General features: G+C 35.1%; 1 protein-coding gene across 9 annotated transcripts in view; it reads right to left on the reverse strand.

The window, feature by feature from the left end:
* The window catches only part of Dscam3 (Down syndrome cell adhesion molecule 3), a 2,377,722-nt gene that overhangs the window by 170,802 nt on the left and 2,181,894 nt on the right, over positions 1-25,026 (reverse strand). For all 9 annotated transcript variants that reach the window (XR_011333174.1, XR_011333173.1, XR_011333172.1 and 6 more), the window contains exons 9-10: positions 10,965-11,175; positions 4,974-5,232 (exon numbers count right to left, since the gene is read on the reverse strand). Coding sequence is in view for 6 of the 9 variants with exons in the window: in XM_069831322.1 (XP_069687423.1) it covers positions 4,974-5,232; positions 10,965-11,175 (470 nt within the window). In the remaining 3 variants the exon portion in view is untranslated. The remainder of the gene's footprint in view (positions 1-4,973; positions 5,233-10,964; positions 11,176-25,026) is intronic.

The following is a 25,026-nucleotide window of genomic DNA, read 5'->3' on the forward strand; positions in this document are numbered from 1 at the left end:
TTAAAAAATAAAAAGGATAAAATATTAAAATAAATTATAAAATTGCATGCAGATCGTAATATGGCCCGTAAATACATAGGCCTAAATGTGGAAATGTACATCAATGAATGCAAGAAAAGAAAGACCAATTTGACGATCCAAGATTTGATGAGATCAATTATGAAATTATTTAGAGACGTAACACATAGAAATTTTTTAAGTTTATGTCGTTGATGATGATGATTAAGATGATGATGAAGAAGAAGAAGAAGAAGAAGAAGAAGAAGAAGAATATGTACTTAGTACATAAAATATCCGTTTGTTCAGAATGTTGTTCCAAATAACTCCTTTACTAAGTACTATCATTTCACGCAACAATGGATGGGGAATTCTATGTTGGATTTTCTGTTGCAAGACGGAGGGAGACTACTGAGGTGGAACAAGGAACGGGAAATGGGCCATGTAGGATAAATTAAATCTGTCCGGGAAACAAATCCCTGTGCACAGCCTTGCAATGTAGTCTAGCAAGTCTAATTTCGTTTTCTTTATTATAGACACCAAAGTCACGGAATGGTTGAAAACCACACGAACTTCTACATGGTTAATAACAACGTGCCAACACAAATGCCCGTAATGAAGATGCATAATATATATATATATTCGCGAGGATTTACCGTCACAGTGCTTTTTTCCGAAGACATTCTGAGCAAAAAATGTCACACAAACATGTGTCCTTATCTCAATATTTTCAGAGCTACACTAATTTGATGTTGCAAGTAAAATACTTTTTCTTTAGTTTTAAGGGTAAAAGAATATTAAAATAGATAAAGAACTATTCAGAAGTTTCATTTCTTTAATTGGCTAGTGTTCTGAAGCTAAAATGTGTTGTTAATTGATTTTTACAAGTTTATTTTTTCAATTTTTTACTAAAAATTATACTAATTTTACGCCTTATCACAAAAATTGTTACAAATCATACGACTTTAGGAACTTGATTCGTTACAGTTTAATTATGCATACTAACGTACAGTCTTGTAGAATTTACAAGAGTGGCGTGATTTATAACAATTGTATGATAAATGCTTAAGAAAAATATAATTTTGTAGTTAAATTCGAAAAAAAAAAATCTGTACGAAGCAACTATGGAATTCATAACACGTTTTCAGCTTCAGAATATTAGCTAATTAAAGAAATGATACTCCTGAATAGTTAAATCTTTATCTGTAATTATTCTTTTACCCTTAAAACTAAAGAATAAAGGTATTTTACAAACAACTTCAAATTAGTGTAACTCTGAAAATATTGAGATTAGGACAAATCTTTATATGACTTTTTTTGCTCAGAGTGTCTTCGGAAATAAGCTCCGTAAGTGATGGTAAATCCCTATTAATCACCCTGTATATATACCGGTATAATTAGAAGATTAAGTACCCATAATGAAGATAATGACGTCACGTTCATTGCAGCGACGTTAAGCGGAGACTCAAAATTCTTCCTGAAGACAAACTCAAATTATGACCAAAAATATACAGTGAAAAACCAATAGATGACCACGTACCTGAGTTCAGGTACATTTGTGCATTCATTTTGGGTTCATAAATACGTAGGCCTAAACTGAAATTATATTTTAAAACTTAGATCGTCTCATAATTATATAATGTCGGTTTTTATAAGTTTGTGTTTTGTAAGAGTTTAATGATTTTCAATTTGGCAATGAAATTTATAGGACGCTATGGTTGTTGTGTGTTGTAAGCATGTAACAGTAGGCCATTGTTAATACAAATAATATGAAATGGAGATGATAAAGTTTGAGATTAAGGCCCGGTTTTATAAATACGGTTAATCTGAAGATTATGTTAAACCTAAGTTAAACTTAATCGAGAGTTTAACTCAACGTGACGTATTACAGAGTCTCGGTTAAGTCAAACTGTAGTGCAATACGATTGGTATTACTGGTAGGAAAGAAATTAAGACGATCGCAGCTGTTTCATTATATTATGCACATGCGCAATACATATCAGAGATGCTAGAAAAAAATTAAAGAGAAAAAATGACCTCGTGGAATGAGGAAAACGCTAAGAAAATAACCTCCCAAGATAAGGTTCTATTACATAATCAATGCATCAATAGGTATATATTTTTCACCTAGGAGTATACAATGTCAGTACTTACCACTGAAAACAATTTGGGCTACAAAATACAGCAAAAAAACTCTTCTTTTAACAAAGGAAATCGAATGGTGTATTCACTCACAAATTCAACTCTTCCAGTTATTAAAAAAAAAAAAAAAAAAAAAAAAAAAAATCCGCTCATGGCACTGCAAGAGCGCAGTGAACAAAATCTATGTTGCAGTACATCTTCTGCCACTTATACAGGGACATCATTTTATTTTTACTAACATTTTTAATATTAACCTGTCTATACCTTTAGAGAACCGGAAACACCGCTTGCTCCCCCCTCCAAGACTGGAGTTCGATGATACTGGCGTAAAACACAAATCACTCTGCTAGGTATAGGAAGGAAGAAAAGTAGTTCATCCATTTACGTAAACTAGGAAATATCGCGATTTTGAGTTTGATAATTTTCATTAGGTTTTTCTTTAATCAAAGTACAGTACTGTATTAAGAATAAATGTTTTTACTCACGAAGTGAGTTATCCATGCGAACGTATTCATTATGCAGTGTATATTACTGTATACTGTCTACAGCACATTAGCGTACAATATAGAGAAAGAAGTTACATCGAAAAATAATCATAATATGAATATTTAAACACAATTTTGAAAATGGTGGCCGTTCATTTCGATACAGGCTTCAGTTCTTTTGTGCATATTATCGCACTATAGACTATTGCATCTAATTCCAATTACTAGTAACTCATGTTGAAATAATTCTGTACCTACTCTACGTACTGTAAATTCAATCTTCACTTCTGCCCGACCCGAAAATATAAAATTACTCAGACATGCTATCTACTGTCCGTCCAAGTGGTTATGCCGCAGGATTGTAGAAAGGGAGGAAATCACGTGACAGTTAATTACTTAACGAGGCCCTTTTATTTAAGTTAAATTAAACAGCTGTATAATATTACGTAAACTTCCAATTCCTAAGATAAATTAATGTTTTCAGAAAAGAGCTAAGACAGCCCAGCTATTACAGAGGGGCGAGCAGAAGCAGGTGGGGGAAATCGGGATGCGACGTAGGCAAACGGACAGTACCTGTGCGAAAATATGATTCAGTATTGAAAGCTCTTTCGTCACTGGAAAACGGGAACATATTTCTGGAACGTACTATACTCAGTAACTCAGTACTGCTTACTATCTGCGGTCTTGGTTCTGTGTGGAGTTGGAACTTCATTAGTAGAAGGGGTGGGAGTGAAGTACATTGAAAAACTCAGGTACAATAAAAATTGAAGTAAAAATAAAATTATGTCCCTGTATTATACCATCAAAGTTACACTTGTCGCTGATATAATTTCGTGGTAAATTTAAAAAGAAATATCACGAAATTAACCATTTCATGAAATTAGCCAAGTTTTCCCTACTAACTGTACGTACTTGTAACAATGATAAAAATAAAAAAAAAGTTTATATTTTGTGTTCTTCATTTTTATTTTTACTCAATTTACACTTTCAATTGTGTTAAAACGCTACGCTATCTCTTGTTTACAGGTACCTTCTTATTTTGTCCGTTATTTATTCCGAATGAAACAAAACAATTACTTTGATGTACTAGAGATGACTTACGTATTACAAAAATATGGGAAGAGAAAATGACTCTATAAAACACTATCCATAAAACCAGCGACTTTAAGAAACGTTGGAAAGCCAAAAGAAAATAAATAATTAACATAACAGTTTGAATGCACATGTTTAACATAAAATTACCATATGAAAACTAAAATTCGTAACATTCACGTGACGAAGTCAGTAAATGTTATACACATACTTATTCCGTCTGCGAAACCATTAAATATCTCCTACATATCTGGACTGATATTTGGGATGCTGAACAAAAATGGATGTCTTAAATCAAGGAGTGGATCAGGACAGCATGTTTGCACATCTACTTTTTATGTTAGGTTAAGTTCTTTTCAAACTGAATTGACGAGTGAAGAGTACAGTTAAAATTACTCTAACCTAACCTAACCTAACCTAACCTAACCTAACCTAACCTAACCTAACCTAACCTAACTTAACATGAAAAGGAGATGTGCAAACGTGCTGTCCTGATCCACTCCTTTAAATCAGGCATCTTGTACACGGACGTTCAAAGATATCTCACCCTACTAATCGATAGTGATCGATAATTTGTTGGTGTAAGTGAGGATTCTTTAGTTATTACTTCTATGAATAGATGGCGAAGATAATAATCACTGTTGCCAATCGTAGATAAATATACCCGTGCTATATAATTATTCATTCACACTTCATTTACATACTCATGTTATTCTAAGCAATATTCTTGTTAAGGCAAGGGTCCATGTGACCTGGAACTTGTAATGACATGTGTCTTTATTGACACCACCAAATAAATAAATAAATAAATAAAATAAATAAATTATTCATTTTTTCATTCCATTCCACTAATTGTAAACCAATATTGTGTTTCTCTGGAAACGGCTGATATTATCTATTAGAAAAATAATTTATGCTTAATCTACATTATCATTTTCCCTGACACTTTTTTTAACGGCTCCCAATAATGGTGCCACCTATTGAGAACTAGCGGAACTCTTTCAAAGTTTGTCAATTTTGTATATCTTTGGTTCTCACTTATCCCGCGGTTGGAAAGTTCGCTTACACGATAATAAAATCGTAGGTCGAATATCTTTAAACGTCAGTGTACATAAAATGCAACCTCTGATCAGTCACGTCTTGACTCCCACAACTTTCAAATCCACCGTCCGCCATTGAATTTGAATAGTCTCTCGAACGTATACATAGAGTTGCAGGTCTTGTAATGTGATTATTGCAGTGAGATTGAGGACTCACCTCCGAGGCGCAGCTCCGCGCTGCCCTGCGCGCTCTCCCTGTCGTTGCGCACGAAGCACTGGTACATGCCACGGTCGCTGCGCGTCACGCCGCTCACGTGTAGCACCTGCTGGGATAGGAGTCGCACGCGGACTCCGGCCGGCGTGTCTCCGTCGGACATGGGCATCACGAGCTCTGCGTTGCGGAGCCAGCGCACGGACTCTATCGGAGACCCCGTCACCGTGCAGTTGAAAGTGGCGGAATCGCCCGAGTTCACAACCTGACAACAACAAGAGTGACACTAAAAATTCAACACAGGAGAGCTGAAACTTATTGGTAATACCACAGTCTAGTATATACAGTCACGAAGCTTGAGTTGTGAGGGTGCTAGGAACAATAGACTGTGCAGGTACTATTTCGCATTGTCTGTAATGAGGCGATAGTAGCGATCATAGTGGTTAGCAACTATTTATGGATGCATATTTACTACGTATTGAGCTTCGTGACTGTACAGTGAGAGACATAAGAATCGCTCTCTTTAAAAGTTAGAGCCGTCCTACCGCAGAAAGCACATGCTACATAACCAGGGCCGGTGTTTTTTATTAGCGATAATAGCGAAATGTGACAGAGATGCAACAAGGAATCTAAATCAATTTCATCATAAATGTGACTGATCTACTGTATGACAGTAAATTTTTCGTAAATCTTCGCGAAAATTGGCTGTCTCTGCGAAAACTTTCAATTTCTGCGATAAAAACGAAAAAAAAAGTCTTTTTTTTTAATTGTCTTAAAGAAATACTGTATATCAGCTTTCGAGATGTTAGCTACAAAATAATAGGAAGAAAAATTATTTGGGAATTTTATTCTATTGTTCTCTTTAATGGCCTACAACACCACAAACAAACAAGCAAGGAAAAAACAAATAAATAATCTAATAATAAGTAAACAATTAATTAAACGTAAATCAATAAACAGGTAAATAAATAAAAATGATCTTTATTATATATAATAATGATATACGGGTAAATAAATGGAATATAAAATCTCTCACGAAGCTTTTAAATAAGCCTAATAAATTCTGCTAATAAACTGTAAGAAACAATAAATAACGAACATCGAATATATGAACTTCAGCTGTTGACCAGAAGCGAACAAGTGAGACCTAGTATGTACACTAGCGTTAAAAGATACCTGATCTCTAGTAATCGATAGCGATCGATAATTTGTTCGTGTAAGTATGGCTTCTTTAGTTATTACTTCTATCAATAGATGGCGAAGATAAGTCAGTGTCGCCAATAGTACATAAATATACTCGCATTATATAATTCAAAATTTCATACCCATCTAATTATTGTGTAAAACGAAGGAAATGGGGATGGACTGGCCATACTCTTCGGAAAGAAAATTCTATTGAGAAAGAAGCTTTAAGATGGAACCTCCAAGGCAGTAGAAAGAGAGGAAGACCAAAGGTAACCTGGAGAAGAACAGTGGAACAGGAAATATGGAAGGCAGGGACATCATGGCCCGAAATTGCCAATATCGCTCAGAATAGAAGACGGTGACGAAAGTTTGTTGAGGCCCTTTGCTCCAGTGGGAGATACTGGAAATGATGATGATGATGATGGTGATAATGATGATGATCTAATTATTGTAAAAAGCTCTAGGTTTAGAAGGAAATCATTGATAGAGTTAATTCTGAGATACTTTACTTAACCTACATTATCATTCCCATCCCCCCCCCCCAACAACATTTCATTCGTTCAAATAATAATGTCGCTTATTGAGAACTTACTTACAAATGACTTCTACAGAATCTGGAGGTTCACTGCCATCCTCACATAAGCCCGCCATCGGTCTCTATCCTGGGCAAGATTAATCCAGTCCCTACCATCATATCTCACCTCTCTCGAATCCATTTTAATATTATCCTCCCATCTACGTCTCGACCTCCGCAAATATATTTTTCTCTCAGGTCTCGCAACTAACACTCTATATGCATTTCTGGATTCGCCCATACGTGCTACATGCCCAGCCCATCTCAAATGTCTGGATTTAATATTCCTAATTATGTCAGGTGAAGAATACAATGCGTGCAGTACTGGGTTGTGTAACTTTCTCCTTTCTCCTGCAAGTTCATCCCTTAGCCTATTTGCCTAAGCACCTTATTATCGAACACCCTTAACAACTGTTCCTCTCTCAAAGAGAGAATCAAGTTTCACAACCATACAGAACATATAATATGTAGATTAATATAATACCATAGTTATTAAATTAATGTATAGATACAAAAGTCCTTGTTATGAGATAATACTATAAAAATCTGTGATTTTACCTAAAGCAAAATAAACTAATTTTTACATGATGTGTGAAGCTGAGGAGCTCTTTGTATATACAGAAAAAAGTCAGGCTATTTACAATTGTAACTTGAAGGATCACAGCAACTCTGTGTTTGGTAATGATCATTTGCTGCATTGTGCATTGAAAACGTTTGAAACAGGAACAAACATTTTGTTTCAAGAAGCCAGAAACAGCTTGCAGTAGTGTGGACCCGGCTTTACTGTTGTTACCTGATCAGCTGCAAAATAATAATTGAAGTTCGAAGCATATCGCGAGGAAAAGGAACGCGCCGCGTCTCTTGAATCATATCTTAAATTAGTACTATGTTTAGGGCCGGTGTAAGAGTATTGTAAAAATGCAAATATAGTAGTCTCGGAGAAAGATTCGACTTTTGATGTCTCTAGTAAAGCACGTGGAAGATACTAGGCCAGAGCGCGGAGTTGCAACTAACAGCATTAATCCCTTCTCTCACCCTGGTGGCAGACACCTGGATGGAAAGCGGGTGGACGGGCAGACAGATAAACTCAGAATGAGATCTCTATGTGGCGCTAGAAAGGAGAGTGACGTATCCAGTTCCCATTGGCTAAGGTATCTGGGGAGAGGAATGAAAAAGATCTTTGGCTGGATAGATAGGTACACAGTCTAATATATACAGTCGCGCAACTTGAACACTTTTTTTGCCAACATTTACGACACTAGCGCTCAAGCGGCAGGCAAGGCACTGGTCATAGGGTTGTTGATACAGCACGTGCTTTAAAGGTATGCGATATGTTATAATAACGTTTTAATCATGCGTCGGAATAAAGGCAATGTGTGCAGTGACGAAAATTGCAGTAACAACAAGTTTAAATCTCCGAATTTGTCGTTCTTCAGATTCCCTAAAAACCAAGAGAAAATCATAACTCACTCATAACCTATAATCCACGCTGTAGGTAGCCTACGTTTTGTGTTCTATAAAACATTTATTAGTTATCAGTTACCTATTTGTATGTCAGGAAGGAGAGTTTAAATAAAAACAAAGTAAATACCCGTTACAGTATATTATTGTTTTGCAGAGATCATGTGTAAATGTGTAACCATTCCGATTTTGGATAGTGCATCTACAGTTTTTAATGCAAGTAATTCCATAATTTTTGTATTCGTGTTTTTTTTCTTTATATTTTTCAAAATTTGAATGTTATATTGCATTCAAGTAGGGATTATGGTGTTAATTTTTTCAAGAATTCATGGCGTATTATAATCCTTTTGCAAAATATTCACTTCTTGAATAAATCCAGACTGTGTCGATAAATTTCTGATGTGTTGGTGTAGATTCATGTGGCAGACGTATTAAGTTCTCAAGAAATAAAAGAGCCTTTTTAAATTTAATATAAAAAGCAATCTTTTCTGTAATAATTTGCATGACTGTTATTGATGTTGATTTTACATTACCAGTGATTATTTGAGCCGTTCAGAGCAGAAGTGGTATAAGTCAAAATTAGGTAATGAGGTTTAAAGTAAAAATTATGTAAAATACAGCGCAAAGTAGCAATTAATATATCCTTCGTGCTATTCACTGACTAATAGTTTAAATAAATTTAATATTAACTGCTACTTTGCGCTGTATTTTACAGAATGTTTACTTTAACTCTCATTACCCGTTTTTGACTTACACCACTTCTGCTCTGAAAATAAAATTAGGTCTACATTTTTAGAGTTAATTGAAGTACAATTTTTTCAACAAAGTTGTGTATTCATTTGTTCTTACCTACGTCATAATAACAGTAAGTGCATGTAAATTATGTATTATATAGGTAGGATAAGTTAAAATTAAGCTTATGTGTGAAAACTGGAAATGTGACGTAAAATGTGGCAAACTTTCCATAAAAATTTAAACCATAATATCAGCACTAATAGCGACTCAAAATAATAATAAAAAAATTTGAAAAATAACGAACTTCATAAATCAATGTCTGTCAAATTAAAGTTTAAATCTTCCCCTTTTTTATTTTTAAGTATACGTCAGCGGCCGAGTTTACCCCAATTTGCGGTATGGAAAATAGTTAATTTCTCAGAAAATAGGGAGAGGAGTTCACCACGCGATGTACCCTACGAGATATGCCCTACAATTTTGACTCTTCTCACAGGAAATATAGAGTTCCAATGGTTTATAAATATATTTAGGAATGAATTGAATTAACCGTATACGTACAAACAATTATATTATTTCAAACCATGATACGTGATCAGGGCCATGATTCAGTTGTAAGGAGCAGAAAGAATTACGTTTATTCCCAGCTTCTGAAACTTGTGGATTAACTGCGTGTGAAATTCTTCCAGGATTCTAAAGTAGAATTAATAAGAATCATATATACTTATTGTATAGCATAAAAATATAAAATAAATTACGCAAAACCAGTTTTCTGATGTGTTATCATATGTAGTGTGCACACTTTTAACTTGCCTGCCGCTAGAGGGCTACTGTCGCGCCAGCTGTCAAATGTTGGCATATTTTATACGTATGAGTTGCGTGACTGTATCTATTAGACTGTGATAGGTATGTGTTGAGCACAATGGTCAGAAATCACTATCTGCACTTACATCTATGTCATTGTAGTTGAGCACAAACAACAGTAGAAACGATTCTACGAGAAGAGCACAAAAATGCATAGAGTGCCTACATTTCCTCATTCCATAGGTTTAGAGTGCGGAACTGTTGGTACGTTGTGGTAGCAGTTTGTTGAAATTACGTTGGTGCTATCTCTGTCCGCAACTCTTGAATGTTACAAAGAGCGAAAGAGGGCACTGTTTCCAATGTGAAGTGAAAAGGGTGCAGTGTTAAAACATACGAAGCTGCAATCACCAAAAGAGAACCGCTCGAGGGGGGAGATATATTTTAACAGATGCATTATTAAAACATAAAACAGGAGTAATTTCTCGATTAGATTATGTAAAACGAGCAGCCTATTACTGCAAATCTTTTGAATTAAAACAGTTGCATGATTTTAATTTTAACCAATATTTTTAACCATACCAGCAAAATAATTTTTAAAACAATTATAACAATACAAGCACAATCAATGCTGTCGTCCTAAGTCTGTAGAAAATGGGAAGGAAAATATGTCAAATTATTTTGTGCTCAACGCGAATGAACGATTTAAAATTTTTTGTGCTCAACGCGAATGAACGATTTCAAATTTTTTGTGCTCTTCTCCAATAAGAATTAAGGGTTGTTCAGGTAGGATAAAATTGTGATACTAATAATATTAAGATAGTTCTTTTTGAGAATTTTTACAAATTTTACTGAGCGAGAAAAGGACCAGTTTTGTGCAGAAACTTGTTCACGAACATTCCCTTAATAGGGCTACGTTGACGCAAAAAACCGATCTTCCTCTCGCTCAGTAAAATTGTAAAAAAATTTTCAAAAAAGAGCTATCATAATATTATTAGTATCACAATTATACCAACCTTTACCCTATATTATGCTCTATTCGTATGCGCCTCTTTGGCTGCGGGAGCTTTATTTTGTGTACAGACCGTCATCTTGCGACGTCTCAGATACCTTGTCTTGTCTGCTGTATGTCTTGACGCATGTTGGTGTGAGGCCACACTTATAGTGTAGGCCTACATGTTTCAAATAAATAAGATAAGCTAATGGTACAAATTATTTGCGAAGCATGGAGAATCTGCACTTACCTGGAGCTGGGGCAGGACATGGGCGCTGAGTTGTGCTGTCACTGTTAACTGCGTCTCCAGTCGTTGTTCACCGAACTGGTTCGACACCCGACACACCCATCTGCCAGCATCTTCTGGGCTCAAGTGGCGGATATGCAGAACGTCCTGGGAAGGAGTTACACGCATCGTTTGCGAAACAGGAAGAAGTTGTCCCACTTGTTCTCGAAACCACCTGAAAGAAAAGAAGGTAACATTATTACATAATTTCCGTATTCAAATACGGAGTTTTATGTGGACTTCAGATATTAACATAAAATTTGTGGTAATACAATTTTTTGAAGCGACGGAACAAGCTCGAAGTGATACAGACACCTAAATTAGTAAAAAAAAAGTAACAGAGGATTTATCAAAATGGGTACCTATAACTGCGTGAAACATTTATGCTATTCGTGATTGTTATTGTGAGCATGGCTGGAATTGTAAGGGTGTTCGACATTTGAAATAATATTTTGGTATCCCCTTTCATTTTTGCCCCCGCATTTAAATTTTGCAAACCGGAGCCCAGCTTAGTGTCAAAAAAGCAATAAAAATATTTGGTGTCGAAACGGTATGACATCAAGCAGCTATTTGAAATTGTAATGAATAATAATATGCCATTAAAAAAATTATTGGACTCATTTGGAAATTATTACGAATTTTTTTTTTTGACTATGTCAAATTAACTATTTCAGCCTTCATATTCCCTCATTGCAATATAATAAGAGAGAGCATTCTCGTTAATTACTTCGTAAAATTGCTTCATCATTCCATGAAACATAGTCTCTACAACAATATAATTTATAGTTGAAACGATTGACACATTAATATGACGCCAATGAGTTCATTTAAATAATAATAATAATATTAATAATAACAAATTTTAGTAGGTTATTTAATGACGCTGTATCAACTACTGGCTTATTTAGCGTGATAGTATTTGGCAAGATGAGGCCGAAGATTCCCTATAGATTACTTCACATTCGCCTTACGGATGGGAAAAAACCTCGGAAAAAATCCAACCAGGTAATCGACCCAAGCGGGAATCGAACACTAGTGCGAAACATATTTTTACACGTTCAACTATTTGCGCCGATTGTCAACTGTTTCCCATAAAATGTCATACTGCAGCATACCGATCAACAAAAAGGTTGAAACAACGCCAGGCCTGCATTTAAAAAATGACTGTTTTTGAGTAACAAACCTGCATAAAAAATAAATTGCTTTAACGACTATTTTATTGATGATCATAACTTTTTAACACTTGTTTTAAGAAATTGTTACATTAATGCTGCATACTTTACAGTTGCTTGAATACATTCTTTGTGTGAAAGCACTACAAGTAACACATCTGGCAGAACCGGAAATAAATTACAGTATGATGTAGAACATTGACCGAGTGGTAAGAACTTTTCCTTTGTACACTGGCGTTCAGAGGTATGTGACCCCACTAATCGATAATTTTCGATAATTTCTTCGGTATTTGTTTTTTTAATTCTTCTTGGATTTGATGCAGTATCGGACTTCACGGGTCCCTGACTGCACTATTATGTTCTTGTTCCTTGTGTTATTACTTCATAGAATCTCTTCTTCGAACAAATTCGAAGACGTTGATGTCCTTGAAAAGTTTGGAAATTTGTTTGTGCTTTCTTACACTGTATCACAAGACCACCAGTTAGATTATTACCCAATATCGAAAATAGCCATTTTCGGCGTTCTATGCAGTCTGAAGTCGTCTACATCATAGTCTCCAATTCTTTTAATGAAATAATTTGGGCTTCTTTGAAGTCGACTGTAAAACTTCCTTATAATTTTGATAAGAACTTCATGTATATATGGCATATTGAGATCTTCATGTATTTGAGATGTTCTAGTAAACCAGTCGATCCATGAATCAGTTTAAGAGCCTTGTTTTGTGCAACCTGTAGTGGTTTGTAAGCATTGCTGTGCATATAGCCCCAGGAAGGTGCAGCATATGTTATAATTGGCAATACCAAAGCCTTATACAGATGCAATTTCCGTTTAATGCTCTGATTTTAATAGCGGAAATATATGCACTATGCGTCCAATGACTTTTCCTTTAATCTGATGGAGATGCTGATGCCAGGGCAACCTCTGGTCCAGAGTTACGCCAAGATATTTGGCAGTCTGTTGATACTCCAGCTCTTTATCGCATATGATAAGTTTAGGGATTCTTTTCATCGTGCACTTCGTGAAACAGATAGCCTGTGTTTTATCAGCATTTAAGGTCAGGCGCCATTTTTGAAACCAGTTTTCCAAGAGAGAAATGTGAACTTGCAGGGTTCTGGCAGCATACAGGGGATTCTGATGAGTTATTAAGACAGCAGTATCGTAGCCAAATTGCGCGATGTTAGTTTCTGGGTGGGTAGGAATATCACCTGTATAAATGTTATAAAGTGTAGGCCCAAGGACCGATCCTTGAGGGAGACCAGCATATGCTTCATGGACAGAAAATAAAGCTGCTCCTTCTTTGATCTGAAACTTCCGTCTGCTTAGAAAGGATGCAATGAACTTAACGAAGACATCGGGTAGGCCACTCTTCATTAATTTATATATAAGACCTGTGTGCCACACTGTGTCGTAAGCTTTTGGAATATAAGCAGGTGTATAAGCTTTCATGTTGTATTCCTTGGTTGCCGATTCGACAAGACGGAGAATCTGATAAGTAGTAGAACATCCGGTTGGAAAGCCATTTGATGGTCAGGTATGCATTTTAAATTGAGCTCCTTAATCCTATTCAGGATAATTTTTTCCAAAAGTTTGCCTATAGTTGCTGTTAACCCAGATAAGCCCAAACATTTCTGTGATAAAAATACAATAGCACATTAGTTACTCTCAAAAATCGGTTAAATGATGTTGAAATAAACTGAAAGAAGGAACGTATATTTTCTAAAGCTAACAAATACTACCAACATTATCGCAGAACTTATAAAATGTCCCTAACACTAACAATAACATAATATCCGAAGGCACTGCAACTGTCCTTAAAAAAGGACGGTGGGAAAATCTGGGTTAAACTTATAGGTCTCCTATTTTCAGGATACTGGGGATTTTTGTTTTCTTTGGGTATTGTCACTATCACTGCAAGTTTCCATGGTGCAGGAAAGTGCTCTGTAAGTGTCGCTTCTTTAGTTATTAATTCTATGAATAGATAGCGCAGATAATATTCACTGTTGCCAATCGTATATTAATATACTCGTGCTATAGAATTCAATTTTTCATCCCATTCTACTGATTGTAAAACAACTTTGAGTTTGGCTGGAAACTATTGATATTGTCTATTAGAAGAATAATTTATGTTTAATCTACATAATCATTTTCTCTGACATTTTTTTAACGGCTCCCAATAATGGTGCCACCTATTGAGAACTAGCGGAACTCTTTCAAAGTTTGTCAATTTTGTATATCTTTGGTTCTGACTTATCCCGTGGTTGGAAAGTTCGCTTACACGATCATAAAATCGTAGGTCGGATACCTTTGAACGTCAGTGTACTTTCTTGAACATTATTTATTTTGAAATAGTTTATAAATCTGTTGTATGATAATATAGGCCTATCAAAATGCTTCCTTGATTTTTATTGTAATAATTCCAATTTTACTCTCCCAGCAGCTATTTAATTTCTTCTAATTCATTTTCAGAATTACTGTATTCATTTCCGAACTCCAAATCATAATGTTCCATAAATGTATCGCTAGATCGCATTCAATGCAACGCCTGTCATGTCGATCAATAATCTAAACGGAAGTTCATAAATTTCCCGCTAGGTAACGCATCCTGCAATTACAAGTAATTTATGTAAATCTATCTCTGATTGAGGTTCTGGCTCATACATCTAGTATCAGGCAGTACATCTCAGTTGATGACGTGTCAGAGGAAGGACAATTGTCGCTTACATCTCAGGTCTAATTAGTGAAATATGTTACTAGTCAGCGATGTATGCAATGGAGGGGAAAATAACTGGCCACCCTACTCCATTATCTCCTGATTTAGTTACCTCATGAATGATGCCTTATTGGTGTGTCTTATGAAGTTCAAAAGTGTCTTCGACTGTTGGCTTAACGTATGTAAATCATTTATTACATTATCTAATGTATTTATAAATACTAAAAAATGGTGTAAGAAATAGTGTATGACTCGTCATGATGATGAATCCTAACACAGTCATCTTCAAAGCGAACCTGTATCCTGAAGTACAGTAGTGGAAAAAAAAAAACCGGACCGACCCTTGTAGCTGATTTCGGAGCCTTGTTCACTCCAGAGCACGGTAGACTGCTAACTAAGACTTTCGTGGTTCGAATCCTGCCTGGGAAGGAAACTTTTTTTGTTTCTTATTCAAATTTATTCCCAATAGTTTTCGATTGCTGGTAAAATTCATGTTCTGGGAATAATAAGTTAATTAAGTAGTAAAATATTGCTGCAATCGAGAAGTATTGGGAATAAATTTGAATAAGGAACAACAAAAATTTCCTTCTCATGCAGGATTCGAACCACGAAAGTCTTAGTTACCAGTCTATCGTGCTCTGAAGTGAACAAGGCTTTGAAATCAGCTACAAGGGTCGGTCCGGTTTTTTGCCACTACTGTACAATGATGACCCTTTTTCAGCTCCACTACATTATCGTCATTTTATTTTCAAAGCTGAACTTAACGATTTAGTAAGGGAACCTTTTACAAGGTTGCAGCTTTGTTGAACCTGGTGTCGCAGTAACAGCATACAGAAAGCGAGAACAATTTTTGTTATGATTTTTTTCACAGACCGACAAAATAGTGTACTGTAATGACGTTAGTGTTCTAATTAAAGAACCGAGTGGCTACTGCAACTCACTAGAATGGTGGGAAAGGGGAAAATGCTGGTATAACTATCGCAAAAGTGAAGAGAAAAACAGTATTATCTAGCACAAACGACAGTTTTATTTTTCGGTATTCGAACCTGGGTTTTATGTGTGAAAAACAGACGATCCAGTGTTTAGTATATTTTAAATATTCATATAAACTTGGATTTCGCGACGTCTTTTGAATAATGGAGAAACAGTAAAGTGAAGACTACTATTTCATTTATATGACGTCATTCCATTTTCGACCAATGAAGTGCAATGAAATTTTAAATTTCAACCAATCACAAACATACATCGTGATAATTTTTGGAACTCGATTTATCACATTCAATTTATCGCACAGTCCTTCTTTTGTTTAGTCACTGTTGCCAAATTTTTCCTCTTAAATCGACGAGCATGAATCCATTAATGTAATGGTGACGCAACAACTAGCAATCATAAATGAAAATGAAGGACATTCCAAACATGAGAAAGATTAATGGAGAAGAATACAAGAAGTATTAATGTATTAATCAGGTTATTTGTAATTATATTATAAAATGTTTAAATTAAATTATGATTTTAGTAGATAGACTAATAAAAATTTATCTATAGTAATGTCACAAGAGGTTTCAGATTTTCAAATAAATCCAAGAGCGAAGCGAGTGGATTTATTTGGGAAATCTCAGACCTCGAGTGATATTTATTAGGAATATTTAGTGAAAAAATAAAAATGTAAATAGGCTAATATATCCCTAAAATTCGCTCACAAAATGTTAATAATTGTATATTTATGAATACTTAACCCATTCAGACATTTTCAAGTCGAAATAGACGAATAACGATTACTGCAATAAATAAGTAGAATATTATTTAGTAATGTCAATTGAGAAACGCGAAATACAGGTTAAAAATGTTAATTACATGTACTGCGCTTTTTTTTGTTATTATAAGATAAATATGTTTTCATTATCTGCTGAAATCGTAATTTAATTTAAATATTTTATAGTATAATTACAAATAACCTGATTAATACGTTAATTAAATGAACAACTGTTATGAAGAAGTGTTATTTTCTTTAGGTACAATTGACATGGAATTAGAAGATGAAGATGTAGATGCGGAAGTAGGATTTCGCATTTATTTAGCACAATGGATTCATGCTCATCGATTTACGTGGAAACAGTTGGCGACACTGACTAAACAAAAGAACAACCATGCAATAAATTGATAGTGATAAATCGAGCTGCAGAAATTATCGCGATGTATGACTGTGATTGGTTGGAATTCAAAATTTTGTTACACTTCATTGGCCGAAAATGGAATGACGTCATATAAACGAAATGATCTGTTATAATAACAAGAGAAATGTGCAGTACATGTAATTAGCATTGTTAAATTTGTATTTCACTTTTCTCAATTGGCATTAATGAATAACATCAAATTTCTTTATTGCAGTAATCAATATATTCATCTATTTCAACTTCACAATGACTGAAAAGTTAAGTATTGGTAAATATCACCACACAATTAGCAATATTTTGTGAGCGAATTTTAGGAATATATTATTTACATATTTATTTTACTCACTTGAAGTCTGAGCTTTCAGAAATAAAAACTTTTCCAAAAACCTCGTCCAATGACGAATGTTATATCACTCGAAGACCCTTCAATGAAATAACGTCAGCTCAACGAATGAATGTTTGCGTCAGTTAATTTATGTCGTAAAACGTTTACTACGTTTATCTCTATGAAACATGAAGGTACTTCCTGTTATCATATTATTATTATTTACGTCCTTGAATTTTATTTTATATGCATATTATATGGGTTGATATTTCATTACAGCATTTACGCTATTTAAACTGAATGCCGTTGAATCCAGTGTTGAAATAGCGTTGCCATAAAAATGTTCAACAAAATTATACTACAGGAGTATTTTAAAACCAATTATGACGAATGAATGTGAAGTCTGGAGTAAGTCACACAAATAAATATTAGATCGCCTCATAAGTGAAATCCTGAGGCAGTTATGTATGTCTTTTATAAATTCTAACTTTCGGTATTTTTATAAAACAGACTAGATAAAAGTTTCTCAACCGAATAATAGTAGGTATTTTCCATATTTATTCTGCGTTTAATTTCCTCTCGAGTGTCATTTATAAAGCGTCAGACAGACACTGGCCTGTACGGACTCTGCTGTGCGTTTCACTGAGACACATTTTATTTAATCGAACTAGTGTCTTGGGAATACCAAATTAAATAAGAATATTATATAAAACTTCTCTCTTAACAGAGTAATATGCCTTTTTTAAATCTATGAATAACTAATGTACTGTACGCTTACACTCCTAGTTCTTTCTCCAATGTCAGTCGAATAAAAAATGTGATCACTAGTCAATCTGTTACGAAATTTAAAGCAACTTACAAAAATGTTCCTCAAACGTATATCTCATTCAAGATCTCGTGGCGCCTAAAATACGCATTTCCGACCATTTGTTTCCCCATCTCAAAATACTCAGATTGACTCATCAACTGTATTATTTTGACCCAAGGGGTTTCAGACACCCGGTAGAATTGGAAGTTGTGCCGACCTTTACCAGAAGGCGTCCAAATGTAGACTATAGTAAATACGCAATGAAAAGAGTAATGGGAAAATTCCAGCCAGAGCAAGAAAACCAGAGGTGTAGATCTATTTCAGTCCTGGCGGGCCCTAGCGGCGTCAAGGCCTACTATTTTTCGAGGCCGGGCGGCGCCAAGGTAGGCTACTGTTTTTCAAGGCCAGGCGGATGCACTTTTCTGATTTTCGTATTCAGACTTCAACAATTTCACTGTGATGTCTACACCGCAGATCCAACAACCTCCATATGTAGATTCGAACGCATGTATTTTCATTTGACATTCCATAATTATTCCTGCGGAAATAGTGGTGATGATGATGACGATGATGATGATGATGATAATAATAATAATAATAATAATAATTAGTGCTGTTGATCGATCAAAATATTTAATCGATTAACTATTTGAATTTAATCGATTAATCGAGTTTTGATCGAGTTGAAAAAAATGTTTTAATATACTGTAATACACAATTATTGTTAAATTTAACTTGTGTTCGGTGATAAGCATACATACTAAATGTTGTATATCTGTATAATATATTGTATCGTTATATTACAAAACTATTTTAATTACTTACAACATATTTATTATGAGGCTTATAATTTATTGTGTCAATTTATCTGGGAATTTTTGAGACAAACATAAATAACAAAAAGTATGACGACTCACTTAGTTAATGTTGGTTCATCCGTGATTTTAAACATGTGAGTGCATTCATATACTCCGAATTAAGTACCGCTCTAAATTTAGTAATAATGTTTCCTGCATCACTACAAAAGAAAAAAAAATCTGTCAAGCACTTCTCCACGATTGTTCAATTTAAATCAAAACGTTTCACTGAGTTTACCTCTCAAATTCTCATATGACATAATGGAATTTACACTTTTCACAAACCACAGAAAACTGTTTTTTTTTTATCAAACTAAACACACAATCTTCATATTATACAACCTCAGTACAGAAACTGTAACTGCGGTAGAGCAGTCGAAACAGAAGACTGGCCCCTATTGTAATCGAATTACCAGATTTTAGAAAGAGAAGAAAGTGGTTACGCTCTCACTTGCACCCAGTGTGGACATGGCTATTTTATAAGGGATGAGGGGGACGAATCACAGAAAAGTATGTATTTCATATGCTAGGAAGATGAGCTGACAAGGTGGTAGTTTTCTTGGAAAAACCATAAAACTTAATAAGGCTTTCGCATTGTGTTTCAACTTTCGGTAGAGGTACACTAAGTCACTGTCCTCATATCTTCTTCTCTTTCCAAAGTGTCTGTGCAAAGATTTTCCCTACGCTACCTGATTTACAGTTGGAAAATAACAGTACTATTGTGCTTTTAAGTAAGCAATTTCCGAGAGAGAAATATTGTCGGAATTTTTAGTATGAGTTTGTATTAACAAAATAATAATTAATATCAACTACAACCGATTAATTTTAATCGACTCGACTATTCGATTAAATATTTTTGATCGATTAATCTCATAACAGAAATTGATCGATTAATCGATTAAATCCCACAACACTAATAATAATGATGATGAAGATTGCGACGACAAACAATTACTGCCGGTACTACCGAAATCTCAGAGCCATGACACTTTCTGTTTAGAAATGCACCACTGAAGAAAACCCATTACGTAAAGATTTCAGTTCGAACATTCGATGTACGAGGAATTGCGCCAGAATTAATGAGTTTTGCTGCATAAAAGGTTAAGCTTCTTACAGTCTTTTCATGGCAGGGATCGATTCCTCTTCCTGCCGTCCTTCATCAAGGAAACAGAATTACAGAAACATGCCCCACGTGCAACTTGAACGTGTGGACCTAAGCCCGGTATTCAAGTGTCTCGAAATACTGGCTTTAAAGGATGAGTAATTTGTCACATCCCTTAATTTGCTTCCCCTTGATCTATGTTCAACCAAGCTTTACCAAGGGGTAGTTTTGGAGGGGGGTGGTTTTAAGCGGACAGAGACAGTGAAGCAGGAAGGAAGAGGGGGAATAATTCTAGTCCCGCAATACGCCTGCAGAGTGCAGCACAGTAGTGTCGTCCGGTTTCGTTGCCGCGTCGTCTAGTATAGCTACCGGCTATGCAGGAGGGAGACGGTGTGAGGTGGGAGTGGTGGCAAAGGATTAAACTTCGCTAAGCTTCCCCGTGGATTTCGTGAATTGATTTGTATGATTTCCAGAGTTCATGAAGTATTATATTACCGGAAGCTAGCAACTCTCCTGCAGATGTGACTATTTAAAGCATCTCTCTTGGAAAAGAGAACGAACCATATTAAAAAATACTTTAGAAATTGCGGTATAAAGTACAGGGACATCATTTTATTTTTACCAACATTTCTCATATTAACCTGGCTATACCTTTGGATTAACGGTTGAGAACCGGAAACACCGTTTGCTACCCCCTTTCACGACTGAAGTTCGATGATACTGGCGTAAAATACAAACAAATTACTTTACTAGGTATAGGAGGGAAGAAAAGTAGCTCATCCATTTACGTAAACTAGGAAATATCGCGATTTTGAGTTCGATAATTTTCATTAGATTTTTGTTTAATCAAAATACAGTACTATATTAACAATAAAGGCCCATTCACAATGAAAATTAAACATAACCGTAACATAAACACAGATGTTTGTGCCCAGGGTACCAAAAGGGATCACTCACAATGATTCACATAAACATTGATATAAATATTACCGTACGACGTTAACATGAAAGTTTGCAAACTCCAAACTTTCATGCTTATGCTTACGTGATTTGCAAACAGAACACAATCGTGGAGCATTGAAGTATACGACAGAATATGAGGAAATGGCGTCGTTGTTATGTTTCCATGGTTACCAAGTATGTTTGCTATTATGTTTATGTTCCCATCGTGAATGATGGTATGACTTCTTCATTTTACTGTAACGTTAAGTTAACGCTTACTTTATGTTTAATTTTCATTGTGAATGAGCCTTAAGTGTTTTTACTTACGAACTGAGCTGTCCATGCGGAAGTATTCATTATGCGGTGTATTATACTGCCTACAGCACATTAGCGTACAGTATAGAGAATGAAGTTAAATTGAAAAATAATCATAACATGGATATTTATACACATTTTTGAAAATGGTGGCTGTTCATTTCGATACAGGCTTCAGTTCTTTTGTGCATATTACCGCACTATAGACTATGACACCTAATTCCAATTACCAGTTTCGTTCTTCGTACTAGTAACTCATGTTGAAATAATTCTGTACCTACTCTATAAAAGAGTACCTTACGTACTGTAAATTCAATCTTCACTTCTGCCCGATCCGAAAAGATAAAATTACTCAGACATGCTATCTACTGTCCGTCCAAATGGTTATGTAGCAGGGCCGTAGAAAGGAGGGAAATCACTTGACAGATAATTGCTTAACGAGGCCCTTTTATTTAAGTTATTTTAAACAGTTGTATAATATTACGTAGAAGTCCAATTCCTAACAGAAATTAATGTTTCCAGAAAAGAGCTAAGACAGCCCAGCCACTAGTCTTTACAGAGGGGCGAGCAGAAGCGAGTGAGGAAAACCGGGATGCGACGTAGGCAAACGGACGACAGTAGCTGTGTGAAAATATGATTCAATATTGAAAGCTCTTGCGTCAATGGAAAATGCGAACATATTTCTGGAACGTACTACACTCACTAAATACTGCTTACTATGACAGCACACGCGGCCTTGGTTCTGTGTGGAGAACGCTTGGAAGTTTACTAATAGAGGGGGTGGAAGTGAAGTATAGTAAAAAATTAAGGTACAATAAAAATTGAGGTAAAAATAAAATGATGTCCCTGTATAATACATAAGACCATTTTTATGGGCTCGCTTCCTATAGTCAACGTGGGCTATACTCATCAAGTGTGTAATATAGAATATACACTATTTTTTATACTCTTAAGTGATATGGAAAACGTACAATAAAAAACGATATTTTGTTCAGGTCTGAAATTCAGGGATTAAAAAAAAACACTGCATAATCAGTATAAATCAGCGCCGTTCAGACTAAAATTATGAATCAACATTGTAAAAATAAAACCATAGTAATAAATTTAATATAACAATAATAACCGCCACAATGGCTCGAGGTAGCCAGGGTGTCCAAGTTCAAATCCCGTTCGATCCACCGTGAATTTATAACTTGTGTTGGGTCCTATACCTCTTTTTTTTTAAGATGAGACATGACAGTTAATTACCATGCTGTCATCTGATGGAAACTAGCAATTGATGTTAGATGGCTGACGTTAAAACATTGACAATTGACTCAAAGGTAAAAAAAAAAAATACAAAATTCGACAGAGAATCAAACACGAAACGTACCAATGCTAGCATTGTGTGCACAATAAATGTCGCCATGAGAGCTATTAAGCACTCGCCACGTGGGAGCGGTAAGTTCGGCAACTCAACCGTTGTTACCATAGCAACAGGCTACTGTCATGTCCCATCTATGAAAAACAGGTATATGCCTAATATCGCACCCCATTTTATAAAATCGAAATTTATACTAAACAACCATAGCGTAACTCAGTGGTCAGAGCGGTACGTAGAGCGGTACGTGGTACGTAGAACCAAGGACCCGGGTTCGATCCCCTGCGCCGGAGCGAATTTTTCTTCTCAAATATTAATATAAAAACAGTTTTAACTCATCAGCTAGTGCAGCGAAATTCAACCATAACTCATACGTGTTAATGGCATTTGAGCTATGAGCAACCCCACCTCCTTGACTTGAGGGGAAATGACTTGCCAGCTGTCCGTCCCTTAATATGACATTCACATCAGTTCATTCGCAGTGGCTGTGGCCTTGTCAGTTATTGTAATTTTCAATGGCTTATCCAAAGACGCCCAGATATTTATTTCACGAATCACGGGAATTGCAATATTTTTGTGTCAAAGAGAAGGACCAAGTAAAGCAGTCTTGCGATGCCGACTAATATTTGCGGGCGAGAGCTATTTTATGCCCGCTGCGCGCGCGGAGCCTTTTACCTGTAAACATTGCTGAAGGATGTACAGATCTCAGAACACAGCGCATCATAACGGAACGGTAGCGCTTAAAGCTTTCAAGGAAGAGTGAAAGATACAATATTTATGCTTCGAACCTGGTGATGAAGTCCAGTGTCTGTTGTGTAAAAAAATATCATTTGCAAAAAAAGCAACATAAAACGGAATTATGAGGCGCAACATGAAAAAAAAATATAGGCATTATTCAGGAGAAGAGAGAAATAAATTCATTTCGGAATTGACATCGAAGGTAAATTAATTTACATTTGGGTCAGCAGATAGTATCTAGATTCCTATTATTTCTTTATTTTAAATGTATTATTGATGTTTTATTTGTTGCTTGTTTGTGGATATTTACTTTTATTAGACTACGTGTTTCTTTAATTTAGAAATAATATTTTATCTTTGATTGCACTTTAACTTATACTATTACTAAACTCAAAATGCTAATTCACTTTTATTCCAATAACTATTTTCAGGATTTTTATCAAATATGAACTAAACATTTTGAAAACTTTGATGCAAGGAGATTTTTAGTAACGTCAATATAAAATATACTTAAAATATAATTTCAAAACTATTAGACCTAATTGCACAAAATGTTGTACAGATGATATTATTATGGATATGTTTATATAGTTTAAATTTCACAAATTTTGGACGAAATTGTGGAAATTTTAAAAGTCATACATATCCCCTTAAATGATTGACCCCAAAAATTACGATGGCTCTCATTATCTTAATTTAATCAATTTGTTTTTTTCGTGTTACGTGCATCTCACAAATCACTCTAAGAAAACTCATGAGATAATCATGACTGGAGAGTAAGGACTACATTTTCACAATCACACAATCAGTATACTCTATTTCAATCAATATTGCCGTTATTATTTTTTCAACAAATACTCAAAAGTGCTTAGAGAACACACACGTCGAGCAGGTAGACCCTATTAGTTTCTCCTAACCAATGAAGTGAAGTATTTACATAATAAATAATTGCTTTTAACAAGAAAATGGTTTACATACAATTAACTTTTCCTATTTCTCTTTTTGTTCCTAAAAACCCTTCCCTTTGGGATTTGTTTATATATGTACTTGTATATTAAGTAACTGAGTAATTAGCCCTATTACAGAGCCAGAAATTTAGTAACGCAAGTTATTGTATTGCGCCTTTATTCGCTGCATGTGCATGTACATCCCTGTTGTCTACGTTACAGTGAATGCGCTATGCGCTCGTGATCAAGGTCGAGCTCTTCTACCATGATTGGGAGCTAATATCGTCTCATTCCTGAAGTAAAGTGTCTCATTTGTTCTAAATATTTGCAATTTACGTCTCAATAAAACATTAAACGACATTTCGAAAGGTATCATCATTGTGACTACGGATAACACATTCTTTCAGGAATTACATTTGGCAATATTGAAATAGCACGGGAAACATTACTTTCTACTGCATTTGTATTTGTATATTTTGTTTCAATGAGAACTAGATCGATTTCGTATGCTAAAATTGTGTTGCATCTCTAGAATTACCATGTATTAAATTTACGAATCACGGGATAACAGATAA

This window comes from Periplaneta americana, chromosome 7 (genome assembly GCF_040183065.1).
Source record: "Periplaneta americana isolate PAMFEO1 chromosome 7, P.americana_PAMFEO1_priV1, whole genome shotgun sequence".
Lineage (NCBI taxonomy): Eukaryota > Metazoa > Arthropoda > Insecta > Blattodea > Blattidae > Periplaneta > Periplaneta americana.